This window comes from Eleutherodactylus coqui, chromosome 1 (genome assembly GCF_035609145.1).
Source record: "Eleutherodactylus coqui strain aEleCoq1 chromosome 1, aEleCoq1.hap1, whole genome shotgun sequence".
NCBI lineage: Eukaryota > Metazoa > Chordata > Amphibia > Anura > Eleutherodactylidae > Eleutherodactylus > Eleutherodactylus coqui.
The window spans coordinates 1,175,353-1,190,609 of NC_089837.1; the positions used below are offsets into that span (position 1 = coordinate 1,175,353).

At 58.0% G+C, this 15,257-nt stretch overlaps 2 protein-coding genes across 2 annotated transcripts in view; both read left to right on the forward strand.

Moving 5' to 3' along the window:
* The window catches only part of LOC136617429 (zinc finger protein 300-like), a 1,148,901-nt gene that overhangs the window by 232,485 nt on the left and 901,159 nt on the right, over positions 1 to 15,257 (forward strand). The gene's annotated exons all lie outside the window — the stretch shown is intronic.
* Positions 1,415 to 9,861, forward strand: LOC136618046 (gastrula zinc finger protein XlCGF66.1-like). Its single transcript, XM_066594300.1, has 5 exons — positions 1,415 to 1,441; positions 4,105 to 4,182; positions 4,254 to 4,361; positions 4,433 to 4,544; positions 9,661 to 9,861. The coding sequence occupies exons 2-5, from the start codon at positions 4,111 to 4,113 to the stop codon at positions 9,681 to 9,683; spliced, it is 315 nt and encodes a 104-aa protein (XP_066450397.1). The 5' UTR covers positions 1,415 to 1,441; positions 4,105 to 4,110; the 3' UTR covers positions 9,684 to 9,861.

The following is a 15,257-nucleotide window of genomic DNA, read 5'->3' on the forward strand; positions in this document are numbered from 1 at the left end:
GGCCGGACAGACATCTGTCTGGGATGATTTAGTGATCCTGCACTGCTTAACTCCGCCCCCTCATCCTGTAGACTGTGACCCCCCCAGTGATGTACACCCAGTACTGATCACATGACCTCCCACAGGCCCCTCCTCCTGACTAGTCAGCCCCACCCCTTCAGCCTCATCCTGTAGACTGTGATGTACACCCAGTACTGATCACATGACCTCCCACAGGCCCCTCCTCCTCACCCCCGCCATCTCAGCCGGTCATTAATTGCAGGAAGGCTGCCCACCACTAGGCGGCACTGTACAGGCATTCCTTCATTCCCCTCATTTACATATTTCTCAGACCTCCTCCTGTAATAAGACGTAAGATAATATATGTCAGATACAAGATGGCGGCCGCACCCTGCAGGCAAATTATCAATTTCTGCAACACTTCTGGCCTAACAGCCAATCAGTGTGACTCAGCCAACCCAAACAGCCAATCAGGTAGAATCAGCCGACCCAAACCACCAATCAGGTAGAATCAGCCTCCCAGACAGCGCCCCGCCGGCAGCATCACCAACCCCCCAGACACCGCCCCGCCGGCAGCACGTGAGCCTCGGCCTCTCCAGCTCAGCACTAGGGAGCAATTCCAGCAACCTGATTCAATGATCACATGACAGCGTGACGTCACCGAACCTGCTGCCACTGCACTAATACTGCCACGGGCTCAGCTCCACCCCCTGGTCACATGACAGCGTGACGTCACCGAACCTTCGGCAACTGCACTAATACTGCCACGGGCTCAGCTCCACCCCCTGGTCACATGACACACGCGTCATCACAGGTCCTACAGACTAGATCCTTCACTGCTGCTCTCTGTTATCAGCCGGTATCAGATGATATATACAGCAGTACAGTAAGCTGACATCGGGGTTGTTCTCTCTGTTATCAGCCGGTATCAGAGGATATATATATACAGCAGTACAGTAAGCTGACATCTGGGTTGCGCTCTCTGTTATCAGCCGGTATCAGAGGATATATATATATATACAGCAGTACAGTAAGCTGACATCGGGGTTGTTCTCTCTGTTATCAGCCGGTATCAGAGGATATATATATACAGCAGTACAGTAAGCTGACATCTGGGTTGCGCTCTCTGTTATCAGCCGGTATCAGAGGATATATATATATATATATACAGCTGTACAGGCGTTGCGCTCTCTGTTATCAGCCGGTATCAGAGGATATATATATACAGCAGTACAGTAAGCTGACATGGGGGTTGTTCTCTGTTATCAGCCAGTATCAGAGGATATATATATACAGCAGTACGGTAAGCTGACATGGGGGTTGTTCTCTGTTATCAGCTGGTATCAGAAGATATATATATACAGCAGTACAGTAAGCTGACATTGGGGTTGTTCTCTCTGTTATCAGCCGGTATCAGAGGATATATATATACAGCAGTACGGTAAGCTGACATCTGGGTTGCGCTCTCTGTTATCAGCCGGTATCAGAGGATATATATATATATACAGCTGTACAGGCGTTGCGCTCTCTGTTATCAGCCGGTATCAGAGGATATATATATACAGCAGTACAGTAAGCTGACATGGGGGTTGTTCTCTGTTATCAGCCGGTATCAGAAGATATATATATACAGCAGTACAGTAAGCTGATATCGGGGTTGTTCTCTCTGTTATCAGCCGGTATCAGAGGATATATATACAGCAGTACGGTAAGCTGACATCTGGGTTCGCTCTCTGTTATCAGCCGGTATCAGAGGATATATATATACAGCAGTACAGTAAGCTGACATCAGGGGTTGTTCTCTGTTATCAGCCGGTATCAGAAGATATATATATACAGCAGTACAGTAAGCTGACATTGGGGTTGTTCTCTCTGTTATCAGCCGGTATCAGAGGATATATATATATACAGCAGTACAGTAAGCTGACATTGGGGTTGTTCTCTCTGTTATCAGCCGGTATCAGAGGATATATATATACAGCAGTACAGTAAGCTGACATCAGGGGTTGCGCTCTCTGTTATCAGCCGGTATCAGAGGATATATATATATATATATATATATATATATATATACAGCAGTACAGTAAGCTGACATCAGGGGTTGTGCTCTCTGTTATCAGCCGGTATCAGAGGATATATATATATACAGCAGTACAGGGGTTGCGCTCTCTGTTATCAGCCGGTATCAGAGGATATATATACAGCAGTACAGGGGTTGCGCTCTCTGTTATCAGCCGGTATCAGAGGATATATATATATACAGCAGTACAGGGGTTGCGCTCTCTGTTATCAGCCGGTATCAGAGGATATATATACAGCAGTACAGGGGTTGCGCTCTCTGTTATCAGCCGGTATCAGAGGATATATATACAGCAGTACAGGGGTTGCGCTCTCTGTTATCAGCCGGTATCAGAGGATATATATACACAGCAGTTCGGTAAGCTGACATCGGGGGTTGTGCTCTCTGTTATCAGCCGGTATCAGAGGATATATACACAGCAGTACAGGGGTTGCGCTCTCTGTTATCAGCCGGTATCAGAGGATATAAATATATATAGCAGTACAGGGGTTGCGCTCTCTGTTATCAGCCGGTATCAGAGGATATATATATATACAGCAGTACAGGGGTTGCGCTCTCTGTTATCAGCCAGTATCAGAGGATATATATATACAGCAGTACAGGGGTTGCGCTCTCTGTTATCAGCCAGTATCAGAGGATATATATCCAGCAGTACAGGGGTTGTGCTCTCTGTTATCAGCCGGTATCAGAGGATATATATATACAGCAGTACAGGGGTTGCGCTCTCTGTTATCAGCCGGTATCAGAGGATCTATATACAGCAGTACAGGGGTTGCGCTCTCTGTTATCAGCCGGTATCAGAGGATATATATACACAGCAGTACAGGGGTTGCGCTCTCTGTTATCAGCCGGTATCAGAGGATATATATATATACAGCAGTACAGGGGTTGCTCTCTCTGTTATCAGCCGGTATCAGAGGATATATATATACAGCAGTATAGGGGTTGCGCTCTCTGTTATCAGCCGGTATCAGAGGATATATATATACAGCAGTACAGGGGTTGCGCTCTCTGTTATCAGCCGGTATCAGAGGATATATATATACAGCAGTACAGGGGTTGCGCTCTCTGTTATCAGCCGGTATCAGAGGATATATATATAGCAGTACAGGGGTTGCGCTCTCTGTTATCAGCCGGTATCAGAGGATATATATACACAGCAGTACAGGGGTTGCGCTCTCTGTTATCAGCCGGTATCAGAGGATATATATATTTATACAGCAGTATAGTAAGCTGCCATGGGGGTTGTTCTCTCTGTTATCAGCCGGTATCAGAGGATATATATATACAGCAGTACAGGGGTTGTTCTCTCTGTTATCAGCCGGTATCAGAGGATATATATATACAGCAGTACAGGGGTTGCGCTCTCTGTTATCAGCCGGTATCAGAGGATATATATACAGCAGTACAGGGGTTGCGCTCTCTGTTATCAGCCGGTATCACATGATGTATATATACAGCAGTACAGGGGTTGCGCTCTCTGTTATCAGCCAGTATCAGAGGATATATATATCCAGCAGTACAGGGGTTGCGCTCTCTGTTATCAGCCGGTATCAGAGGATATATATATCCAGCAGTACAGGGGTTGCGCTCTCTGTTATCAGCCGGTATCAGAGGATATATACACAGCAGTACAGGGGTTGTTCTCTCTGTTATCAGCCGGTATCAGAGGATATATATATACAGCAGTACAGGGGTTGCGCTCTCTGTTATCAGCCGGTATCAGAGGATATATATACAGCAGTACAGGGGTTGCGCTCTCTGTTATCAGCCGGTATCAGAGGATATATATATACACAGCAGTACAGGGGTTACGCTCTCTGTTATCAGCCGGTATCAGAGGATATATATACACATCTGGGTTGCGCTCTCTGTTATCAGCCGGTATCAGAGGATATATATATACAGCAGTACAGGGGTTGCGCTCTCTGTTATCAGCCGGTATCAGAGGATATATATATACAGCAGTACAGGGGTTGCGCTCTCTGTTATCAGCCGGTACCCTGTGACCTCTCTCTCCTCAGGCCCCGATGGACGGCACGGAGATGAGCGGAAGGATATTAGCCGTCACCTGGGAGATCATCTACCTGCTGACCGGAGAGGTGAACTTCCCTCCATTCCTCCCATCTGTCTTGTATTTGTGCCATCCCTGAGCGTCTCCCTCCATCCACAGGAGTACACAGCAGTGAAGAAGACAGCGACTCCCATCATCCATCCTCACTCCCTGATCCAGAAGCTTCTAGAACTCACCAACAAGATGACGGAGCTGCTGACAGGAGAGGTGACTGCGGGGAATGTGGGGGGACATTCTAGCGGGGGGCTCTGGCTGATGACTGGATATTGTGTTGTCAGGTTCCTATAAGGTGTCAGGATGTGGCCGTCTATTTCTCCATGGAGGAGTGGGAGTATGTAGAGGGCCGGCGGGATGTGTACGCGGCCGCCATGCTGGAGGCGGGGCCACCAGGTAAGAGGAGTGGGAGGATGTAGAGGGATGTGTACGGGGCCGCCATGCTGGAGGCGGGGCCACCAGGTAAGAGGAGTGGGAGTATGTAGAGGGATGTGTACGGGGCCGCCATGCTGGAGGCGGGGTCACCAGGTAAGAGGAGTGGGAGGATGTAGAGGGATGTGTACGGGGCCGCCATGCTGGAGGCGGGGTCACCAGGTAAGAGGAGTGGGAGTATGTAGAGGGCCGGCGGGATGTGTACGGGGCCGCCATGGTGGAGGCGGGGCCACCAGGTAAGAGGAGTGGGAGTATGTAGAGGGATGTGTACGGGGCCGCCATGATGGAGGCGGGGTCAGCAGGTAAGAGGAGTGGGAGTATGTAGAGGGCCGGCGGGATGTGTACGGGGCCGCCATGCTGGAGGCGGGGCCACCAGGTAAGAGGAGTGGGAGTATGTAGAGGGCCGGCGGGATGTGTACGGGGCCGCCATGCTGGAGGCGGGGTCACCAGGTAAGAGGAGTGGGAGGATGTAGAGGGCCGGCGGGATGTGTACGGGGCCGCCATGCTGGAGGCGGGGTCACCAGGTAAGAGGAGTGGGAGTATGTAGAGGGCCGGCGGGATGTGTACGGGGCCGCCATGCTGGAGGCGGGGTCACCAGGTAAGAGGAGTGGGAGGATGCAGAGGGATGTGTACGGGGCCGCCATGCTGGAGGCGGGGTCACCAGGTAAGAGGGGTGGGAGTATGTAGAGGGCCGGCGGGATGTGTACGGGGCCGCCATGCTGGAGGCGGGGTCACCAGGTAAGAGGAGTGGGAGGATGTAGAGGGATGTGTACGGGGCCGCCATGCTGGAGGCGGGGTCACCAGGTAAGAGGAGTGGGAGGATGTAGAGGGATGTGTACGCGGCCGCCATGCTGGAGGCGGGGCCACCAGGTAAGAGGAGTGGGAGTATGTAGAGGGCCGGCGGGATGTGTACGGGGCCGCCATGCTGGAGGCGGGGTCACCAGGTAAGAGGGGTGGGAGGATGTAGAGGGATGTGTACGGGGCCGCCATGCTGGAGGCGGGGTCACCAGGTAAGAGGAGTGGGAGTATGTAGAGGGCCGGCGGGATGTGTACGGGGCCGCCATGCTGGAGGCGGGGCCACCAGGTAAGAGGGGTGGGAGGATGTAGAGGGATGTGTACGGGGCCGCCATGCTGGAGGTGGGGTCACCAGGTAAGAGGAGTGGGAGTATGTAGAGGGATGTGTACGGGGCCGCCATGCTGGAGGCGGGGTCACCAGGTAAGAGGAGTGGGAGGATGTAGAGGGATGTGTACGGGGCCGCCATGCTGGAGGCGGGGTCACCAGGTAAGAGGAGTGGGAGGATGTAGAGGGCCGGCGGGATGTGTACGGGGCCGCCATGCTGGAGGCGGGGTCACCAGGTAAGAGGAGTGGGAGTATGTAGAGGGCCGGCGGGATGTGTACGGGGCCGCCATGCTGGAGGCGGGGCCACCAGGTAAGAGGGGTGGGAGGATGTAGAGGGATGTGTACGGGGCCGCCATGCTGGAGGTGGGGTCACCAGGTAAGAGGAGTGGGAGTATGTAGAGGGATGTGTACGGGGCCGCCATGATTGAGGCGGGGTCACCAGGTAAGAGGGGTGGGAGTATGTAGAGGGCCGGCGGGATGTGTACGGGGCCGCCATGCTGGAGGCGGGGTCACCAGGTAAGAGGAGTGGGAGTATGTAGAGGGCCGGCGGGATGTGTACGCGGCCGCCATGCTGGAGGCGGGGTCACCAGGTAAGAGGAGTGGGAGGATGTAGAGGGATGTGTACGGGGCCGCCATGCTGGAGGCGGGGCCACCAGGTAAGAGGAGTGGGAGTATGTAGAGGGATGTGTACGGGGCCGCCATGCTGGAGGCGGGGCCACCAGGTAAGAGGAGTGGGAGGATGTAGAGGGATGTGTACGGGGCCGCCATGCTGGAGGCGGGGTCACCAGGTAAGAGGGGTGGGAGGATGTAGAGGGATGTGTACGGGGCCGCCATGCTGGAGGCGGGGTCACCAGGTAAGAGGAGTGGGAGTATGTAGAGGGCCGGCGGGATGTGTACGGGGCCGCCATGCTGGAGGCGGGGTCACCAGGTAAGAGGGGTGGGAGGATGTAGAGGGATGTGTACGGGGCCGCCATGCTGGAGGCGGGGTCACCAGGTAAGAGGAGTGGGAGTATGTAGAGGGATGTGTACGGGGCCGCCATGCTGGAGGCGGGGTCACCAGGTAAGAGGAGTGGGAGTATGTAGAGGGCCGGCGGGATGTGTACGGGGCCGCCATGCTGGAGGCGGGGTCACCAGGTAAGAGGAGTGGGAGTATGTAGAGGGCCGGCGGGATGTGTACGGGGCCGCCATGCTGGAGGCGGGGCCACCAGGTAAGAGGGGTGGGAGGATGTAGAGGGATGTGTACGGGGCCGCCATGCTGGAGGCGGGGTCACCAGGTAAGAGGAGTGGGAGGATGTAGAGGGATGTGTACGCGGCCGCCATGCTGGAGGCGGGGTCACCAGGTAAGAGGAGTGGGAGGATGTAGAGGGATGTGTACGGGGCCGCCATGCTGGAGGCGGGGTCACCAGGTAAGAGGAGTGGGAGTATGTAGAGGGCCGGCGGGATGTGTACGGGGCCGCCATGCTGGAGGCGGGGTCACCAGGTAAGAGGAGTGGGAGTATGTAGAGGGATGTGTACGGGGCCGCCATGCTGGAGGCGGGGTCACCAGGTAAGAGGAGTGGGAGTATGTAGAGGGCCGGCGGGATGTGTACGGGGCCGCCATGCTGGAGGCGGGGCCACCAGGTAAGAGGGGTGGGAGGATGTAGAGGGATGTGTACGGGGCCGCCATGCTGGAGGCGGGGTCACCAGGTAAGAGGAGTGGGAGGATGTAGAGGGATGTGTACGCGGCCGCCATGCTGGAGGCGGGGTCACCAGGTAAGAGGAGTGGGAGGATGTAGAGGGATGTGTACGGGGCCGCCATGCTGGAGGCGGGGTCACCAGGTAAGAGGAGTGGGAGTATGTAGAGGGCCGGCGGGATGTGTACGGGGCCGCCATGCTGGAGGCGGGGTCACCAGGTAAGAGGAGTGGGAGTATGTAGAGGGCCGGCGGGATGTGTACGGGGCCGCCATGCTGGAGGCGGGGCCACCAGGTAAGAGGGGTGGGAGGATGTAGAGGGATGTGTACGGGGCCGCCATGCTGGAGGCGGGGTCACCAGGTAAGAGGAGTGGGAGGATGTAGAGGGATGTGTACGCGGCCGCCATGCTGGAGGCGGGGTCACCAGGTAAGAGGAGTGGGAGGATGTAGAGGGATGTGTACGCGGCCGCCATGCTGGAGGCGGGGTCACCAGGTAAGAGGAGTGGGAGTATGTAGAGGGATGTGTACGGGGCCGCCATGCTGGAGGCGGGGTCACCAGGTAAGAGGAGTGGGGGGATGTAGAGGGCCGGCGGAATGTGTACGGGGCCGCCATGCTGGAGGCGGGGTCACCAGGTAAGAGGAGTGGGAGGATGTAGAGGGCCGGCGGGATGTGTACGGGGCCGCCATGCTGGAGGCGGGGTCACCAGGTAAGAGGAGTGGGAGGATGTAGAGGGCCGGCGGGATGTGTACGGGGCCGCCATGCTGGAGGCGGGGTCACCAGGTAAGAGGAGTGGGGGGATGTAGAGGGATGTGTACGGGGCCGCCATGCTGAAGGCGGGGTCACCAGGTAAGAGGAGTGGGAGGATGTAGAGGGATGTGTACGGGGCCGCCATGCTGGAGGCGGGGTCACCAGGTAAGAGGAGTGGGAGGATGTAGAGGGATGTGTACGGGGCCGCCATGCTGGAGGCGGGGCCGCCAGGTAAGAGGAGTGGGAGGATGTAGAGGGATGCGTACGCGGCCGCCATGCTGGAGGTGGGGTCACCAGGTAAGAGGGGTGGGAGTATGTAGAGGGATGTGTACGGGGCCGCCATGCTGGAGGCGGGGCCACCAGGTAAGAGGAGTGGGAGTATGTAGAGGGCCGGCGGGATGTGTACGGGGCCGCCATGCTGGAGGCGGGGTCACCAGGTAAGAGGAGTGGGGGGATGTAGAGGGATGTGTACGGGGCCGCCATGCTGAAGGCGGGGTCACCAGGTAAGAGGAGTGGGAGTATGTAGAGGACCAGCGGGATGTGTACGGGGCCGCCATGCTGGAGGCGGGGCCACCAGGTAAGAGGAGTGGGAGGATGTAGAGGGATGTGTACGGGGCCGCCATGCTGGAGGCGGGGTCACCAGGTAAGAGGAGTGGGAGGATGTAGAGGGATGTGTACGGGGCCGCCATGCTGGAGGCGGGGCCACCAGGTAAGAGGAGTGGGAGTATGTAGAGGGCCGGCGGGATGTGTACGGGGCCGCCATGATGGAGGCGGGGTCACCAGGTAAGAGGAGTGGGAGGATGTAGAGGGATGCGTACGCGGCCGCCATGCTGGAGGTGGGGTCACCAGGTAAGAGGGGTGGGAGTATGTAGAGGGATGTGTACGGGGCCGCCATGCTGGAGGCGGGGCCACCAGGTAAGAGGAGTGGGAGTATGTAGAGGGCCGGCGGGATGTGTACGGGGCCGCCATGCTGGAGGCGGGGTCACCAGGTAAGAGGAGTGGGGGGATGTAGAGGGATGTGTACGGGGCCGCCATGCTGAAGGCGGGGTCACCAGGTAAGAGGAGTGGGAGTATGTAGAGGACCAGCGGGATGTGTACGGGGCCGCCATGCTGGAGGCGGGGCCACCAGGTAAGAGGAGTGGGAGGATGTAGAGGGATGTGTACGGGGCCGCCATGCTGGAGGCGGGGTCACCAGGTAAGAGGAGTGGGAGGATGTAGAGGGATGTGTACGGGGCCGCCATGCTGGAGGCGGGGCCACCAGGTAAGAGGAGTGGGAGTATGTAGAGGGCCGGCGGGATGTGTACGGGGCCGCCATGCTGGAGGCGGGGCCACCAGGTAAGAGGAGTGGGAGTATGTAGAGGGCCGGCGGGATGTGTACGGGGCCGCCATGATGGAGGCGGGGTCACCAGGTAAGAGGAGTGGGAGGATGTAGAGGGATGTGTACGGGGCCGCCATGCTGGAGGCGGGGTCACCAGGTAAGAGGAGTGGGAGGATGTAGAGGGATGTGTACGCGGCCGCCATGCTGGAGGCGGGGCCACCAGGTAAGAGGAGTGGGAGGATGTAGAGGGCCGGCGGGATGTGTACGGGGCCGCCATGCTGGAGGCGGGGCCACCAGGTAAGAGGAGTGGGAGGATGTAGAGGGATGTGTACGGGGCCGCCATGCTGGAGGCGGGGTCACCAGGTAAGAGGAGTGGGAGGATGTAGAGGGCCGGCGGGATGTGTACGGGGCCGCCATGCTGGAGGCGGGGTCACCAGGTGAGGAGTGGGAGTATGTAGAGGGATGTGTACGGGGCCGCCATGCTGGAGGCGGGGTCACCAGGTAAGAGGAGTGGGAGTATGTAGAGGGATGTGTACGGGGCCGCCATGCTGGAGGCGGGGTCACCAGGTAAGAGGAGTGGGAGTATGTAGAGGGATGTGTACGGGGCCGCCATGCTGGAGGCGGGGTCACCAGGTAAGAGGGGTGGGAGTATGTAGAGGGCCGGCGGGATGTGTACGGGGCCGCCATGATGGAGGCGGGGCCACCAGGTAAGAGGAGTGGGAGGATGTAGAGGGATGTGTACGGGGCCGCCATGCTGGAGGCGGGGTCACCAGGTAAGAGGAGTGGGAGTATGTAGAGGGCCGGCGGGATGTGTACGGGGCCGCCATGATGGAGGCGGGGCCACCAGGTAAGAGGAGTGGGAGTATGTAGAGGGATGTGTACGGGGCCGCCATGCTGGAGGCGGGGTCACCAGGTAAGAGGAGTGGGAGGATGTAGAGGGATGTGTACGGGGCCGCCATGCTGGAGGCGGGGTCACCAGGTAAGAGAAGTGGGAGGATGTAGAGGGATGTGTACGCGGCCGCCATGCTGGAGGCGGGGTCACCAGGTAAGAGGAGTGGGAGGATGTAGAGGGATGTGTACGGGGCCGCCATGCTGGAGGCGGGGCCACCAGGTAAGAGGAGTGGGAGGATGTAGAGGGCCGGCGGGATGTGTACGGGGCCGCCATGCTGGAGGCGGGGTCACCAGGTAAGAGGAGTGGGAGTATGTAGAGGGATGTGTACGCGGCCGCCATGCTGGAGGCGGGGTCACCAGGTAAGAGGAGTGGGAGTATGTAGAGGGATGTGTACGCGGCCGCCATGCTGGAGGCGGGGTCACCAGGTAAGAGGGGTGGGAGGATGTAGAGGGATGTGTACGGGGCCGCCATGCTGGAGGCAGGGTCACCAGGTAAGAGGGGTGGGAGTATGTAGAGGGCCGGCGAGATGTGTACGGGGCCGCCATGCTGGAGGCGGGGCCACCAGGTAAGAGGAGTGGGAGGATGTAGAGGGATGTGTACGGGGCCGCCATGATGGAGGCGGGGCCACCAGGTAAGAGGAGTGGGAGTATGTAGAGGGATGTGTACGGGGCCGCCATGCTGGAGGCGGGGTCACCAGGTAAGAGGGGTGGGAGGATGTAGAGGGATGTGTACGGGGCCGCCATGCTGGAGGCAGGGTCACCAGGTAAGAGGGGTGGGAGTATGTAGAGGGCCGGCGAGATGTGTACGGGGCCGCCATGCTGGAGGCGGGGCCACCAGGTAAGAGGAGTGGGAGGATGTAGAGGGATGTGTACGGGGCCGCCATGATGGAGGCGGGGCCACCAGGTAAGAGGAGTGGGAGTATGTAGAGGGATGTGTACGGGGCCGCCATGCTGGAGGCGGGGTCACCAGGTAAGAGGAGTGGGAGTATGTAGAGGGATGTGTACTCGGCCTCCATGCTGGAGGCGGGGTCACCAGGTAAGAGGAGTGGGAGTATGTAGAGGGATGTGTACGGGGCCGCCATGCTGGAGGCGGGGTCACCAGGTAAGAGGAGTGGGAGTATGTAGAGGGCCGGCGGGATGTGTACGCGGCCACCATGCTGGAGGCGGGGCCACCAGGTAAGAGGAGTGGGAGTATGTAGAGGGCCGGCGGGATGTGTACGGGGCCGCCATGCTGGAGGCGGGGTCACCAGGTAAGAGGGGTGGGAGGATGTAGAGGGATGTGTACACGGCCGCCATGCTGGAGGCGGGGTCACCTGGTAAGAGGAGTGGGAGGATGTAGAGGGATGTGTACGGGGCCGCCATGCTGGAGGCGGGGTCACCAGGTAAGAGGAGTGGGAGGATGTAGAGGGATGTGTACGGGGCCGCCATGCTGGAGGCGGGGTCACCAGGTAAGAGGAGGGAGAGGATGTAGAGGGATGTGTACGCGGCCGCCATGCTGGAGGCGGGGTCACCAGGTAAGAGGAGTGGGAGGATGTAGAGGGATGTGTACGGGGCCGCCATGCTGGAGGCGGGGTCACCAGGTAAGAGGAGTGGGAGTATGTAGAGGGCCGGCGGGATGTGTACGGGGCCGCCATGCTGGAGGCGGGGTCACCAGGTAAGAGGAGTGGGAGTATGTAGAGGGCCGGCGGGATGTGTACGGGGCCGCCATGCTGGAGGCGGGGTCACCAGGTAAGAGGAGTGGGAGGATGTAGAGGGATGTGTACGGGGCCGCCATGCAGGAGGCGGGGTCACCAGGTAAGAGGAGTGGGAGTATGTAGAGGGCCGGCGGGATGTGTACGCGGCCGCCATGCTGGAGGCGGGGTCACCAGGTAAGAGGAGTGGGAGTATGTAGAGGGATGTGTACGGGGCCGCCATGCTGGAGGCGGGGTCACCTGGTAAGAGGAGTGGGAGGATGTAGAGGGATGTGTACGCGGCCGCCATGCTGGAGGCGGGGTCACCAGGTAAGAGGAGTGGGGGGATGTAGAGGGCCGGCGGGATGTGTACGGGGCCGCCATGCTGGAGGCGGGGTCACCAGGTAAGAGGAGTGGGGGGATGTAGAGGGCCGGCGGAATGTGTACGGGGCCGCCATGCTGGAGGCGGGGTCACCAGGTAAGAGGAGTGGGAGGATGTAGAGGGCCGGCGGGATGTGTACGGGGCCGCCATGCTGGAGGCGGGGTCACCAGGTAAGAGGGGTGGGAGGATGTAGAGGGATGTGTATGTGTCCGCCATGCTGGAGGCGGGGTCACCAGGTAAGAGGAGTGGGAGTATGTAGAGGGATGTGTACGCGGCCGCCATGATGGAGGCGGGGTCACCAGGTAAGAGGAGTGGGAGTATGTAGAGGGCCGGCGGGATGTGTACGGGGCCGCCATGCTTGAGGCGGGGTCACCAGGTAAGAGGGGTGGGAGTATGTAGAGGGCCGGCGGGATGTGTACGGGGCCGCCATGCTGGAGGCGGGGCCACCAGGTAAGAGGAGTGGGAGGATGTAGAGGGCCGGCAGGATGTGTACGCGGCTGCCATGCTGGAGGCGGGGTCAGCAGGTAAGAGGAGTGGGAGGATGTAGAGGGCCGGCGGGATGTGTACGGGGCCGCCATGCTGGAGGCGGGGTCACCAGGTAAGAGGAGTGGGAGTATGTAGAGGGCCGGCGGGATGTGTACGGGGCCGCCTTGCTGGAGGCGGGGTCAGCAGGTAAGAGGAGTGGGAGGATGTAGAGGGCCGGCGGGATGTGTACGGGGCCGCCATGCTGGAGGCGGGGTCACCAGGTAAGAGGAGTGGGAGTATGTAGAGGGCCGGCGGGATGTGTACGGGGCCGCCATGCTGGAGGCGGGGTCACCAGGTAAGAGGAGTGGGAGTATGTAGAGGGATGTGTACGGGGCCGCCATGCTGGAGGCGGGGTCACCTGGTAAGAGGAGTGGGAGGATGTAGAGGGATGTGTACGCGGCCGCCATGCTGGAGGCGGGGTCACCAGGTAAGAGGAGTGGGAGTATGTAGAGGGATGTGTACGGGGCCGCCATGCTGGAGGCGGGGTCACCAGGTAAGAGGAGTGGGAGTATGTAGAGGGATGTGTACGGGGCCCCCATGATGGAGGCGGGGTCACCAGGTAAGAGGAGTGGGAGGATGTAGAGGGGCGGCGGGATGTGCACGCGGCCGCCATGCTGGAAGGGCTCCCGCCCGTGGGCTCACCAGGTAAGTAGATTATAATTAGCTGGCTGTGCTTGGTTGCATCGGCAGCTCACAATGGGTTAATAGCTGCGGTATAAGCAGAGCGCTGCACGGAGCTGCCATACTTGTCCTGTATATGAGTATATACGGAAGGTCATTGAACTCCAGGAGCTGAAAATTTTGGTAAGCCTATTTGAAGGCATCCTGGTGGTCCTCCGGCAGCACAACTGGGACCCCCCAGGACTGCAGGGGAGGGGTGTTGGATGCATCTGACTGTTCTAACCATGATGCCGTGCGGCTGAGTATGGAAGGGGCCTCCCTCTACTCATGGGTACCCTGAATTGTATACCGAGGATCTGAAAGACGTTGGAGGGAGTTCAGGACTCCGGACTGCTGGGAGGGAGGTTTCTGGATTTATATTGGACGTGGATGGAAGTGTTGGCATGAAGCGGGCGACCTGAGGGGTCTGCCAGGGGAAAATGAAGAAAACATACAGGAATACAGGAGAGGAATTGGGCTAAGCAGCAGCACATGTGAAAAAGACTTGGGTATACTAATAGATCATAGACTGAACATGAGTCAACAATGTGATGCAGCAGCCAAAATCAAACACAATTCTGGGATGTATTAAGAGAAGCATAGAGTCTAGATCACGTGAGGTCATTATCCCCCTCTACTCTTCCTTAGTCAGACCTCATCTGGAATACTGGGTCCAGTTCTGGGATGTATTAGAAGCATAGAGTCTAGATCACGTGAGGTCATTATCCCCCTCTACTCTTTCTTAGTCAGACCTCATCTGGAATACTATGTCCAGTGCTGGGCACCCCACTTTATAAAGACATAGACAAACTGGAGCAAGTTCAGAGAAGAGTTACCAAGATGGTGAGCGGTCTGCAAAATCATGTCCTATGAGGAACGGGTAAAGGATCTGGGGATGTTTAGCAGAAGAGAAGGCTGAGAGGAGACTTAATAGGGGTCTACAAATATCTGAAGGGCTGTCACAGTGCAGAGGGATCAGCCCTATTCTCATCTGCACAAGGAAAGACTAGAAGCAATGGGATGAACCTGAGAGGGAGGAGACACAGATTAGATATTAGACAGTGAGGGGATCAATGAGTGGAACAGGTTGCGACAGGAGGTGGGGAGTTCTCCTTCAATGGAAGTCTTTAGAGGCTGGGCAGACATCTGTCTGGGATGATTTAGTGATCCTGCACTGAGTAGGGGGTTGGACCCGATGACCCCGGAGGACCCGATGACCATGGATGACCCCAATGAGCCCGGAGGTCCCGATGAACCCTGGAGGAGGGATAGTGACCCCCTATAATGTTACCAATAGGGATAGTGACCCCCATAGTGGCTCCAGTAGTAATTGTGACCCCCCCCTCCCCCCTCCCATAGTGTTCCCTGTACTCTTAGTAACCCCCCCTAAGGGCCCCAATACTGATAGTGACCTCATAGTAGCCACAGTAGTGATAGTGACCCGTGTAATGGTCCTAGTAGTGATAATTACCCCCGTAGTGGCCCCAGTAGTAATAATGACCCTTCATAAAGGCTCCAGTAGGGATTGTGACCCCCATAGTGGCCCCAAGAGTAATAATGACCCATCATAATGGCCCCAGTAGTGATTGTGACCCCCCCATAGTACTCCTTGTAGTTATAAGGACCCCCACAGTGGCCCTAGTAGTAACAATGGCCCCCTTTAATGTTCCCAGTAGGAATAGTGACCCCCTA